Here is a 14,512-nt window from a genome sequence, read left to right as displayed (position 1 = left end):
CCTCTGCGCTCTGAAAGCTTGCATATAGAACTTTTATGGTTAGCCAATAAAGGTATCATACCTACTATACTTTTGTCTTTTTTGACACAAAAATATTTGACATTGCATATTGTTTCTGGCTAACACAGTACTACACAATTTTTTACTGTACTTCATTTTCACGTCCAAATTCTAATAAAATCTATGAAACACCTGTGGGGTCAAAATGCTCAATACACCCCTAAATGAATTCCTTGTCGAGGTTTAGTTTACAAAATGGGGTATTTTTTGGGGTGTGTCTTTTATTTTGGCACACAAGACCTCTTCAAACATGATTTTGAATTGATTTTTGAAGACATAGGACGGATTTAAAGCATTGGATTGAGTCTCTTGGCCCCAGGCGGGCATCAGTGATTTATACTGCACCCTAGGACTGGGGTTCTAAAAGCTTTGCCTACTGTGTTTGAAGTCCATGTTAAAAACCAAAATATTGCTCAATTTACCTTTTATTTATCTTCTGAACTCAGTGGCACATTAAAATAAAAGAAGTCAGCCACGTTGATAAGCCAAAGATTGATGCATCCAGAGAAAGATCTCTGTGCAAGTACAGCCTACAGTATGATGTCAAAAGTGTCTCCCCAGCTGTGCCTCACTAACAACCGGGAGCCTCACAACTAGAGGCCGACTTCGCAGTTTAAGAAACACTGGGAATACCCAGTGTTGTAGCTATTGTTCTGTACTGTTATACCAACACAAACATTAAAAATTTCAAAAAGAAAAAGCACAAGACATACCCCAAAATATGTTTATTGTAAGAAAACAGATGTCAACCACATACACACTGAATGGACTATAAAATGAATCAAATGCTTTACATATCAGCACTTGTCAAACACTGAATTGGTTGTCATTAAAATACTGTTTTCAAAATTTATTTTGCTCTATACGTTGTATAATAAAATGTATCTATATGGGAATGAATTGGTTCTGATTTGCATATCAGTTTTTTAATAACCAGTTATGGCCCAGTTGTCTAAGAAAAACAATATTTGTATACCCTTTAAAGTAAAAGGGATAGTTTTTAACAACATTTAGTATTTAAATAATTATTTCATCACCTATTTCAACGAAATAATAAAAAAATGTATTGTATAAGGTTTACATATCTTTGGACTTATTTTCTTGTCTGCTGCCATTTGGTTATAAAATACAACCTTCTTACAGTTGCAATGCCTACAGTAAATACATAATAGAGCACCATGTTGTACAGAACATTATGGGACATCTGGAGAATAGCAGTGCATATGCAAGTGAAATTTCAGGAAAAGTTATGATAAAGCTTTCATTTTACTACAGCAGATGAAGAATATAACTGTAAGGGTATGTTCACACGCAGTGTTTTCAGGCGTCGAAATATGCCCTTAAAAACACTAGAGAAACGCAGACAAACAGCTTCCCATTAAAATAAATGGGAAAACCAGGGTTTAGATCAGACGGGACATTTTTTACGCTGCTGTTTTAAAAAGGCGCATAAAAGTACACCGTGTACAAAGAAGGAGCATGTCACTTCTTGAGCTATTTTTGGAGCTTTTTTTCATAGGGTCAATTGAAAAACAGCTCCTAAAATGGCTTAAAAAAAAGGCTCAAATAACGTTCTCTGCTTCAAAAACGTCTGAAAATCAGAGGTTGCTTTCCCTTGAATGTAATTTTAAGCCGTTTTTAATTGTGCGTGTGAACATACCCTAACACATATGTTCAGGGCCGGATTAAGTTTGGCGGAGACCGCTGGGCAAATAATTTGGGGAAGGCCCCCTCCTATCTTATCCATGTCATTCTGTAGCAGCCACTTTACACTAACCACCAATTTCAGCTATATGAAGTTGCTTTAGGTGAGACTCTGAATATGGATGACTATTTTTGGTAGAGAAGGAGATTCGGCCTTCCTTAGCTTCTTCATTACATGTGACTAGCTCACGCTCTGGCATCTGTTAATTGGTTAAGAGAGCTGCATGACATGTAATAAAGCGACCATGTTGTTGAAACTACCATGTCTGGATTCTGAGAGTTTCTGGGAAGTACCCGGTCGGGACTGGGTTTTGAAAGCCACTACGTTGTGAAAGCCCCTAAGCAATTTCCTTTCTGCCCTCCCTATAATCCGGCCCTGCATATGTTGCAAGCTAGTGTTGAAAAGTTTCAGTGTTTGATGGTGTGGTGTTTTAATACGTTTTCATTAGACTTAAAAACATCCATCAAACATTCACCAAAGCAGATCATAGCTGTGTAGAAAATGGCTCAATTATGACAAAGCAAATGAACAAAAACAAAGTTCCATGCTTGTTTAAATTAATTTTCACTATGTATCCCATATATTACTGCAGCAAATAAATATACATTAACATTTCACTATGGACAATAGCAAAATTTCTCAAAAAAAGTTGCAGACGATTAATAAAATAATAACCTCAGTGTGCACAAGCTATTGAAGTCTTTCTGTGTTTCAGCTGGTCAGTTCGCTCTGTTCACACTACAGTCCTTCTCCATTCTGTTCGACTTCTGTTACTTATTGACGGCAAGTATAGAGTAGTCTACAGTACCATTATTGCCTTCAAATAAAATGGAAACACAATAGAATCCTCACGGACCGACTATAGGTTAATGTGCTCAATCAAGGGTCTGTTTAAATACAGACCATCATAACTGTCATGGCTCTGTTAGGAATGGAAGCCATGACGAAAGTGTGAACAGAGCTAAAACTAAAATATATCCTAAAAACCAAAGGGAAATTAGAATGCCCAGGCCTTTTGTTTTATGTATTTATAAAGCATTTTGATCCATAATTAATAGTTATAAGCTTCTTTTCCACATCCCTGAGTCAGATTTATTGCATCACTCAGAGAGTCGGTTATAGTCATTAACATTGGGATATTCCCAAAATGTCAGCATACATTATATTTCATGACCCAAGTTTTTGTGTCCCATAAATGATTTCCTACTTTTCCAGGATCAATGCAATCAATGTGCCCGCTACTTGCTAAAAACAAATCATTATTAAAATTATTGAAAAAATGCCAATTTAGATTTTGATAGAATTTAATGACATTTCAAATTAGATTTTCAGCCCAAATTCTAATTTATAATATGACATATTTGTTTTTAATCTGTAGAACTGACCTTGGGTCATAGATATTTTACCTTTACAAATGAGCCAATGTAATTATTTGAGGCTATATTTCAATTAATATAACCATAGATGACATGTCTTATAATAACATAAGTTAAAATATTGTCATTTCTATATATGTCCTGAAAAAGTCAATGTGCAGGTGCAATACAAAAAAGTGGTCCGTTACGAATGGTCACTGACTCCTTAAAGCTCAAAAAGAGAACATGCTCAGATAGATAAATAAAGACGTGGACGTGATAAAACTGGCTGGAGTTTGCATTTGTGCTTAAGGTTAAGAGATATCTATTTGTAGTCTCATTTTGAGAGTCTCCCCTAATTCTCCTAAGAGGTAGTTTTCATCATGTTTTTCTTCCAGTTTAGAAAAGTCACTTTTCTTGTAAAGGGAAATGCTGGTAATGTCCAGTGTGTAAGTTCCCGGTAAAATGTTCTTCTGAGTTATATGGAGGTAACTAATTCCATCTTTTTGATTAATGCGGAAGACAGTGTCATTTCCTTTGGAGATAACGTAGCGCACATGGTTGTTAAGAGGTTCAATTGCTGGCACGATTTCCAGTATATGTTTCTTTTTGTTTAATTCAGAGTTGTTCAATATTATCTTCAGTGGCTCTTCCATATCTAGACTCTTCAGATTTTCATTCTGTTTAAAGCAAAAGCAAAAAATAGGAATCAGCATGATAGACATCCACAAAGTTTATTAGTCTTAGATTTTTATTTTTTTTCTAATAATGGCATACGTGAAACAAGATCTCGAGAGAAAATCACCATGCTATGCAATGAAAGCACATGTGGGTAATTCATAGAAGCCTAAATGATCGTGACGTGAGTCATGAAAAGTCACCATTTAGTCATAAACACATTTACGTCCAGACTATTATAATACTGTATTATGCCAGATGTCAACAGTTTTTGAGTTGATCATTTTTACTCCCGAATTTTCTCTTTGAGGCCCTATAATATGTCATCATTTTAATTAGGAACCTTTATTTTTGAGATTCCATAAGAAAATAGTAATCCTTAGGCTACAAATTAAAAAAAAGAGGTTGACTATATCTACCCTATCTCATACTCAGTGAAACAAAAGGCACTAGTAAGTAAACCAATAAATTATATATAATATTGCAACAATTTACATGCAACCACATTTGTTATTATGGAGGCCCAAGTCATATTTTATGAAACTTCTGAAATGGTTGTTCAAAATCAGAAACAAATTGCCACAGTAGAGGCCTATAATATTAAAAAATAAAATAATAAAGATAAATTATTTTTAGAAATCACAACGATAAGATGACCTATTTTTTGATAGACCATCGAGACATGTAACCATGAATGATTGAACCTTGTGAGTTAGGAGATTCCCGAAAAATGCTTTTGGAGTCCTTTGATCATGTTTGAAACCTCATTACATAAGGTATAAAATAGAATGGCATAAGAACCCGTGAGTTTCAGGCTAATTAGATATACCCTGACTGCATTATGTACCGAGTATGAGGGGTGCAGCTAAAGGCTCATGGGCCCAGAGGCAAAGATTCTTCTTGGGCCTCCCCAAACTTCTCATGGCTGATGGCTTGCAGCTTTCAGCTGCATCTACTAAGTGACCCAACGATGCAGCACTTGCAGCCAGGGGCGTCACTAAGGTCTTGAAACATCAGGGGAAATAGCCCCGTTACATATACTCCCCCAAAAAAAGGTGTGTGTGTGTATGTATATGTGTGTGTATATATATGAGACACCATATCTATAGCACTACTACCCTATAGCTATGGATAGGATTAGATACAGTGGCTCAGCAGACAGTATCCCACATGATAGGATTAGATACAGTGGCTCAGCAGACAGTATTACACATGAAAGGATTAGCTATAAGGCCCAGCAGACCGTATCACACATGATGGGATTAGATACAGTAGCTCAGCAGACAGTATCACACATGATAGGATTAGATACAGTGTCTCAGCAGACAGTATCACACAAGATAGGATTAGATATAGGGCCCAGCTCGCTGACATTGCGGCTCCAGCGCTGGACCCAGGAAAGGTATGTATAAGAATTGTTTTGCTTTTTTATGTGTTACTAATTATTTTTGTGTGTTTTCTTACAAGTTCGGTTGTTTGACTACTTCGGATTCGAGGACTTCTTCGATAACGGTGTTTGTTTGATTCTCAATAAAATGGATAACAAGGGTTGTGCAGGATTTTTATTTCAATAAAATATTTTTCCTATGTCTTTGTATTTTTCTAAACTTTATTACTACCGCCTTTTTAATAGCTGCTCGTTGATTGACAACGTCCATTACTAAGGCGAGGCTTAATGTTAGACATGTAGAGGCTATCACCAACCCCCATTATCACCCCGGTACCCACCTCCACCAGGGGTACCGGGAAGAGCTGGGCACGATCCAGTTCCCCACCATCTGTAGCAATGGTAGGTCACTGGCGCGGCCGCAGGCTGGTATTATTAGGCTGGGAAAGCCCAAAACAGTGGCCCTTCCCACCCTGGTAATGCTAACCTCATGCTGCTATGTTGTATCTGGCTGGTTATAAAAATGGGGGAACCCCACATCGTTCTTTCCAATTTATTTATTTTTCTTAAAAAAATTATGTGGGGTCCTCCCCATTTATGATAACCAGCCAAATACAACACAGCAGCAGCAACCTAGCATTACAAGGGTGGGAAGGGCCACTGTGTTTGGCTTTTCCCAGCCTAATAATACCAGCCTGCGGCCTCCCCAGTGCCCGACCATCACTCCAGATGGTCGGGTACTGGATCGTAACCGGCTCTTCCTCGACACCCCTGGTGGCGGTGGGTACCGGGGTAATAACGTGGGTTAGTGTTAGCTTCTGCACCGGCTAACACTAAGCCCTGTCTTAGCAATGAATGCTGTGAATCAGCCAGCGGCCATTACTAAGTCGGTAGTAATAAAGTAAAAAAAAAAGACAAGGACATAGAAAAAACAGGTTTATTGAAATAAAAAAAACCCACACAACCCACATTAACCATTTTATTGATAATAAAAAAAAGCCGTCATAGAAATAGTCCTCGAATCCGACGTAGTTCAATAACCAAACCTTTAAAAAAATAAAAAAAAACACAAAAAAAAACCATTAGTAAGGGCCGGTTCACATCACCGCTGCCCTTCCGTCGGAGGTTTCCGTCGGGTAACCCCTCAACGGAAAGGCAAACCACAACCTCAGCATCCGTTTCCCTAACCATTGATCTCCAAAGTGAAGGAAACGTTGCTAAAGGTTTCCGTTTGTCATCGTTGTGACAGGGTTCCGTTGTTTTGATGGAATCAATAGCGCAGTCAACCTTTAGCAATGTTTCCGTCACCATGGAGATCAATGGTGAGGGAAACGGAAGTTGAGGTTTTAGTTTGCCGTTCCGTTGAGGGGTTACCCAAAATAAACCTCCGACGGAAACCCTCAATGGAAGGGCAACGCTGATGTGAACACAGCCTAAGGCCTCATTTACACGAGCGTATTATACGCGCGTGCGACGCGCGTGCTTTTCACGCGTGTCGTACGCACCTATAATAGTCTATGGGGCTGTTTAGACGATGCGTGAATTTTGCGCAGCGTGAGTGCGTTGCGTAAAACTCACGACATGTTCTATATTCTTGCGTTTTTCACGCAACACGCACCCATTGACTTCAATGGGTGCGTGAAAACAACGCATGCCACACTGACGGTCCTGCGTTGCATGCGCGAAAATCACGCAAGAGCTGTCAAAAGGATGAATGTAAACAGAAAAGCACCACGTGCTTTTCTGGTTACAAACATCCAAACGGAGTGTCAAATTAGAGATGAGCGCACCGAACTTCACCGGGTTCGGCCGAACTCGTTTTAACCGAACCCGGCAAAAAATGTTCGGGTACGCGACGTCAGGAGACAGTCACTGCCCACGGTGCTGAAAGACTTAAACTGTTTCAGCACCATGGACAGTGACTTTCGATCACAATATACATATACGTGTAAAAAAAAAAAGAAGTTCTGACTTACCGATAACTCCCGGCTTCTTCCTCCAGTCCGACCTCCCGGGATGACAATTCAGGCCAAGTGACAGCTGCAGCCAATCACAGGCCAAGCACAGGCTGCAGCCAATCACAGGCTGCAGCGGTCTCATGGCCTGCCGCGTCATCCTGGGAGGTGGGGCCGGATGACAAGAGAGGGACGCGTCACCAAGGCAACGGCCGGGAGACCGGACTGGAGGAAGCAGGCAGTTCATGGTAAGTGTGAACGTCTTTTTTTATTCACAGGTTGGTGTAGATTGTGATCGGCATTCACTGTCGAGGGTGCTGAAAGAGTTACTGCCGATCAGTTAGCTCTTTCAGCACCTTGGACAGTGACGGGCGTCGACTACCTCATCTCTATGATGGCGGCTGCGCGAAAATCACGCAGCCGCGCATCATACACGGATGACACACGGAGCTGTCAATTGCCTTTTGCGCACGCAAAACGCAGCGTTTTTTTGCGTGCGCAAAACGCACACGCTCGTGTAAATGAGGCCTAACACATATGGCAGGCTTAGATACAGGGCTCAAGTGCACGTGTGATACGGTTTGTTGGACCCTGTATCTAAGCCTAAGGTAGGCTTAGATACAGGGTCCAGCAGACAGTAATCTTATACAGTATAAGATTACTGTCTGCTGGGGCCCTTTATCAAAACCTACCACATGGTCAGCTGTTTTGAAGGGGGTGCAGCACTCGTACAAGCGCTGCTTCCCTTTCATTTCCCTTACTTGCTCACACTGTGAATCGCTGACACGTCCGTGTCGGCAATTCAGTGTGAGAAAGTGACCAGAATGAAGGAGAAGTAGCGCTCGTACGAGTACTGCACCCCCTTCAAAACAGCTAATTGGCAGAGGTCCTGGGAGTCGAACCCTGACCCATTAGCTCCAGCAGACAGTGGTATTAAACTTACCCTCCTCTTCGGCCGCAGCGGAGGTCCTTACTCCATTCAGAGTCGGGAGGTTGTGCGCAGCGCATAGCATTGTGACGTCATGCGCTGCGCACAGCGCTGTGACTTCAGGACCGCCGCTGTGCTCCAGAAGGAGGAATGTAAGTATTGTCAGTTACTATAGTAACGGTGGCCCGTGTAGTTTATTACATAGGCCCCAGTTACTATAGTAACTTTTCATTGATCTGGCTTCGAGGCCCGGTCGCAATCGCCCCCTATAGTTACGCCACTGCAAGTATGATATTGCTGTCACTTATATGATATTGCTGTTACTACGTATTGATCCAAACAAGGAAAAAGATATTGAAGTAATAATTTAATCTCAAAATTGTGTGAAGACTGTTACTGGATAGGCGTAAAATCACTTCTTTATTGCATCCATATAAAAGCAGAAAAATATCATATTAGGAAACACTGAAAATGACTGATGTGTTTCAGACCGACAAGATCTTTGCTCAGGCTATATGTACAGACCACGTTGCTCTGAATACAAAGTGTTTTCATGCCTATCTAGTGCCGGTCTTGCTTGTTTGCTTAAATGCAAACTGTCACGTCGAACATGCATTCCAATCTGTATACAGCAGCTGAGCAGATTGATATATAGTGTTGTGTGACAGCAGCTGAGCAGATTGATATATAGTGTTGTCTGAAAAGATTCAGGATATCCTGCATTTTATTTATATAAATCCCTGATAAGTCTGGTCTTAACAGCCCAGTGGGCGGTTCTACTTAGTGATTGGCAGCTATTACTGTAGTCACACTCATACAGGGAAGGCTGTCAATCAATGCTTGAGACCGCCCACTGGACTCTTTAGCCCACAGACAGCCAAGATTTTAATGATTTTAATGAATACAATACAGGTTGTCCTCAATCTTTTCCCACAACACTATATATCAATCTGCTCAGCTCTTTCTCCTCTATAACATACTGCCTTCAGATAGGACACCATGTTTAATGTGAGAGGTTCTCCTTAAAGGGGTTTTCCAGTCCCTAAATATTGATGGCCTAGCCTCAGGATAGGCCATTAATAGCTCATCGCTCGGGCTCTGACTGCCGTGACCCCCGCTGATCAGCTGTTTTAAAGGAGCCACTGTGTTCGTACGAGCGCTGCTTCCCCTTCATCCCGGTCACTTTTCGTATTGTGAATCGCCGACCCAGCAGTAGCGGCGATTCACGTTAATACAACCTTGTCCAATTGAAGTGCATGGGAGAAGGATGTAATACTGTCAACCGCCGCTACTGCTGTGTCCGCGATTCACAGTACGAGCAGTGACCGGAATAAAGGAGAAGCAGCGCTCGTACGAATGCTGCGACCCCTTCAAAACAGCTGATATGGGGGGAGTCACAGCAGTCAGACCCCAAGCGATGAGCTATTGATGGCCTATCCTGTGGATAGGCCATCAATTTTTAGGGACTGGAATAACCCTTTAGGTTACAACTCAAATCCTCCTCCGTTTTTGTCTGTTTGACACCACACTTAAAAACTTGGATCTTTTCTCAATGTATAGGACAGACAGTGATGTCAGATATTTGTCTTTATTGAAAAAGAAAATCACAAAAATGTAAGTATACAGTAGCTGTTTTGCTAGCTGTTTTACAGTGAATTTACAGTAAAACAATACCAAGGTCAGGTAAGGCTTTCAAAAAGTCCTAAGCAATATTAATGAGAATTATAGTGGAGTACACGTAAACTACAAATTTGGACTAAATATTGTAGTTCATAGCTTTAATTACTCCAGAATGGGGCACTAGCAAAATATTCTTAGCATTCATTCATGCATTGATATAGAACTATAATTATTTGACGAGATCAGATGCATGGAGGAACTATTCTTTCAGCTAAATGCCTTCACTGAAATCAGGTATATTATTCACTTTGTCAGCTCTAACTATACTTTATAGAATGATGTACGGATTTCTGTTGTTCTTAAAAAAATGTATAGAACCACAGTACTATAATTATAATACTAATACATACTACCAGGCCAGTGAAAAAGTAAATGAAATACATTGAATTGACAGGACCACTAAATAGAACATATGTGATAATTAATAAATTATCCGCTCTTACCGTTACAGAATCCGTGTCACTCGAACTTCTTTTTGCCCTTCCAGTTTTCTTTGGATAGCCATTTATTTTACATTCATAACATGTTTCTGGGGACAAAGCATTTTCCTCATTTTCCTCTCTGGTGGTAGGTAAATACTGGCCTCTGTTAAATGCCAAGCTGGACACACAGTGGCTGCAAAATAAGAAACACTTGCCATAAGTCAGTATATGACTGATCTCCCAGTTCCAATCATATGTCCACAGGAATACCGTATGCCTCTTTTGAAAGGTTCCTTCTTTTTTCACGAAGGAAATGACACTCGTGATAACTTTTTTGTGAGGTTTTTGTAGTCAAAAAAATTATATCACTACTTGGCGATAAGGAGTTAACTTACTAATGACATAAAATAATAAATATAAGGCATTGAACAGTTCTCTTAATGTGGAGTAAATTATATCAAATGAGATATAATTTAGATTGTAACTACACAAACTAAAACACTGAGTACGTGGTAGAGTTCTACCTATGCCTCATATATGGAAGTGTTGGTTGCAGCCACGGTAACTAGGGATATTATAAAGTTTGAATAGATCTAGTACTTGTTTCATTGAACTTGTTTTATAAAAACCTAGAGAACTCCATTAAGTTTAAAGAGGAACTGTCAGCTCTCCCAGCATGTCTGTTGTAGTAAATATTTGTATTCCTCATGAAATAACAATTCTGGAGCATCTTTTCCTAGAAGCTTATGCTATTACTCTATTATTCCTCCTGGAAATTTATAAATAAATTGATTGTTAAAATTTCCCTTGTATGTTGGGTGTGTCCCTACACAGTTTGCCACTGTCCAATCAATGTTGACAGTGTCAGACTATGTAGAGATCAAAACCCTATTGTTAGGGGGAGGAATAGGAATTTACTAAAACATACATGTCAGAAGAGCTGACAGGTCCTCTGTAAAGTTAAGTGGACACAGTATTCATGGTTTCAGGGGCACTGAAGGGGCTAGATAAATAGAGGGCCCAGGACTGCAGGGGATGAGAGTAGGAGTAGTAGTTTACCGGGCTTCTGCATGAAGAACTATTGGTTTAGGAGAGCTCTTAGGGAAGGCTAAACTTAGGAATAAATGTCAGTGTTAAAAGAAAAGAGACCTCTAAACTTCGTCACAGCGGGAAGAACAAGCAGCAATGTCCGAATTGGAGTGCCTGGTCCTGGAGAAGCTAGCAGTCCATGATGGACCGGTGTCAAGTCGCTACTATTAACCGGCTCCTCTGTCTGCTAGAGGAAGATCCCGCTCTGGTATTGCATTCTCCCTAGGCCCCTAGCTGCAGCATCTTAGGTGATGGCAACTAGGGAAGGGTGTAAAGGATCTGCCAGGCACTACGTCTGGGTATACTCCCAGGATTAATCAGTCGACACCTGAGGCCAGACCTCTGAGACTGACACCTGCTCCCACCAATCAGGGTGGCAGGCTCAGGAGTGGGAGAGCCTATCGCGGCCTGGTCAGTCAGAGTTAGCTCCGCCCCCTGTCCATTTATACCTGCCGTTTTCTCTTCCTCCTTGCTTGTTATTCTTCTTGGATTCCTGGCCCCACTGCTGCCTTGCTCCAGCCTGCTTCTGCCGTGCTTCTGCCTTGCTTCAGTTCCGTTTATCCTGCGTTGCTCTACCCCTGGCTTGCTTCTGCTCCGTGCTCCCGTTTGTATACTCCACTACTTCCTGATCCTGACTGGCTCATTCCCCGCTCCGTTTCCTCGCGGCGTTCCGTGGGTACTGTATTCCCTTGCGTGTTCCCTGTTTGTCTCCCTTGCACTTAGACAGCGTAGGGACCGCCGCCAAGTTGTACCCCGTCGCCTAGGGCGGGTCGTTGCAAGTAGGCAGGGACAAGGCGGTGGGTAGATTAGGGCTCACTTGTTCCCTTCACCTCCTTCCTGCCATTACAAAGGGGCTGTGAAAAAATGTCTAATGGGTGCCTGCTGGCTATACAATAAAGGACACTGTTGGTTCTTTGCCACTTGTAAGTTTCAACACGAGTGTTCAATTTGTGGGGGAGCGCATGCTGCCATACTGTGATTCATATAGGTCAAACGACCATCCAAAATGGGTGTTGCTGGTACATCAGAGAATGCGAGTAAGCTACTACATAATGGTTTTACGGTTTTACTTTTTTCATACGACATGAGTCTTCCACAGTTCTGAGATTGTGTGATAAGTTAAAATCTGTTCGTGATAATATGGAGTTTGCCGCATGGCTTGTGCCTTTGTGGAGCCGACGTTTTCGTTCCTCAGAGTCTTTCCTCCTGGCTTGGTGCACAAAAAAGAAGTGGGAAATTTTTGAATTATTCCTCATTTGTCTTTCATAGTCGGTCAATGATGGGATCTTGAAGGAGGAGGCGGCCTTGTCCTACATGTTTTTCAATGCTGCTTTATTTTTGATCTGGCGCGCAGGCGTATGAGGTCTGTTGGCCAACATTAGTCCGGTATTAAATCGCCGTTCTGTTTGCTTCCGGTACATGGGAGTTGTTTTAATTTTTTGGGTTGCGGTTTGGGTGAATAATTTTATGTTGATATGTGTTTGCCTATGTGCTGTTCTATTTCTTGTAGTTATTTTGAGATGTTTGGTACTTTAAATAAATAGTTTGCTTTGAGAAAGATTGTGATGCCGGATACATTATTTAGATGATTTTCTTTTTGTTACACTAAGTGATTCTGGTGTCTGTATTTGTTGACTTCGTTTTGGACATTGATGAATGTGCTTGGTAGGCCTGTTTCTGTTAAGAGGCTTTTTAGTTTACCCGCAGATAAATTGGTTCGATTATTGTCACTGATTGACCAGTTTGTGTCAGCTAAGAAGGTGACTTTGAGGCAGATGCAATTGCTGTTGAGTTTATTGGTCTTTGCTTGTGAGGTGTTGTGCTGATGGGCCGAGCTTTTTCTCGCTATTTGTCCCTGGCTACCAAAGAGGTCCAGTATTTTATTAGAATCAATGGCAACATAAGAAAGAGGATCTTTTGGTATGGCAGGCCTTTTTACATAGTTTTAATGGTCGTACTGTTTGACAGTATGCGGAGGTTAACAACGTTGATTTGCAGTTGTTCTCCGATGCTGCGGGGAGCAATGATTTTGGTGCATTTTTGATGACAGTCTTCCTGGCCGTTACTGTAGAAGGTATGGGGTTTGACGAAGAATATGACTTTGCTTAAAATTTTTCCCTATTATTGTAGACATGTAGTTGTGGGGTTCATTTATGTTGAATAATTGACTTCTGGTTTTGACTAATAATATGATGGTAGTTCAGGTAGTTTATTCTTAATCCTCAAGTTTGCTTTCTGTTTTGTACTTGCTGCAGCACATAGAGTTGTGCTGTTTGCAGCTTCACATTTGGTTTAACGCTAAACAAGTACCTGGTGTTAAGAACAGTACGGCTAATGCTTTGTCTTATTTGCAGTTTGCCGTTTTCAGGAGCTTGCACCTAGGAGCATAAGAGCATGGAAACCTGTGCCCGGAGCACTTGTGGATGCTGGTAGAGAGGAATGGTAGGTTTTGAAAAGAGTCTTTGGATCTTGCGGGCAGTTTTTTTCCAGGTAGTGACGTACGCCATGTTGAGATAAAAATGGATGTTATGTTAGTCTTGTGGATCACAGGAGCATCTGCTGTGGTTGTTCAAAAAGCAGTCAGGTGTTGAGTTTATGCTAAAAATGTGAGGTTGTCAGGATGACACTAAGCAATTTTTGATTCAGCAAGCTTTGGAGGTTGGAAAAAGACTAAGTTGGTGGAGATGGCAGGTGCCCGGTTTCCTTTAAGTTGTTTAAACGCTTGGCTGGCTGTTTGGAGGTTGTCTGCGTGGATGCATATGAGCCTAATTTTTTTTTTTTACAAACGCTTCAATAGCTTTTTTTGGAGCCTTTCACATTAGTTAATTAGTAACCCCCCGAGCATGAGGTAGTTGGAAAGTCTTGATGTGTCGGATGTGGTATTACTGTTGGATACGGTTAAGATTTGTATTTCTAAGACTTGTAAGTTTAAGGCTGATCAACTGCCGAAAGGTTGTTGCATTACTCTTAGTGAATTAAAAGGTGATCTGTGTCCGCTTCTCTGCTACATGCTTATGGGGGACCTCTGACTAGGTACCATTTTGAGCCGGTATTCAAGTCTTGTTTGCGCATGTTAGGTGTAAAGGATCTGCCAGACACAGCTTCTGTGTCGACGCCCGTGGGTAATCAGTCTGCACCTGCTCCCAAGTCTGAGAGAGTGACACGATCTTCCACCAGTCAGGGGCTGTGGCTGAATGGGTCCAACCTGCCTCCCTGAAGGCGTTACAGTGTTTCCTGGGGTTTGCTAATTATT

General features: G+C 41.2%; 1 protein-coding gene across 1 annotated transcript in view; it reads right to left on the bottom strand.

The window, feature by feature from the left end:
• Window positions 1–779: 779 nt before the first annotated feature.
• FBN2 (fibrillin 2) overlaps window positions 780–14,512 on the bottom strand; it is a 261,472-nt gene continuing 247,739 nt past the window's right edge. The window contains exons 64-65 of the mRNA XM_075835832.1: window positions 10,192–10,363; window positions 780–3,800 (exon numbers count right to left, since the gene is read on the bottom strand). Coding sequence (XP_075691947.1) covers window positions 3,435–3,800; window positions 10,192–10,363 — 538 coding nt within the window. The 3' untranslated portion in view covers window positions 780–3,434. The remainder of the gene's footprint in view (window positions 3,801–10,191; window positions 10,364–14,512) is intronic.

The sequence above is a fragment of the Rhinoderma darwinii genome, chromosome 1 (genome assembly GCF_050947455.1).
Source record: "Rhinoderma darwinii isolate aRhiDar2 chromosome 1, aRhiDar2.hap1, whole genome shotgun sequence".
NCBI classification, from domain to species: Eukaryota; Metazoa; Chordata; class Amphibia; order Anura; family Rhinodermatidae; genus Rhinoderma; species Rhinoderma darwinii.
This window is presented reverse-complemented; position numbering and strand designations above follow the sequence as displayed.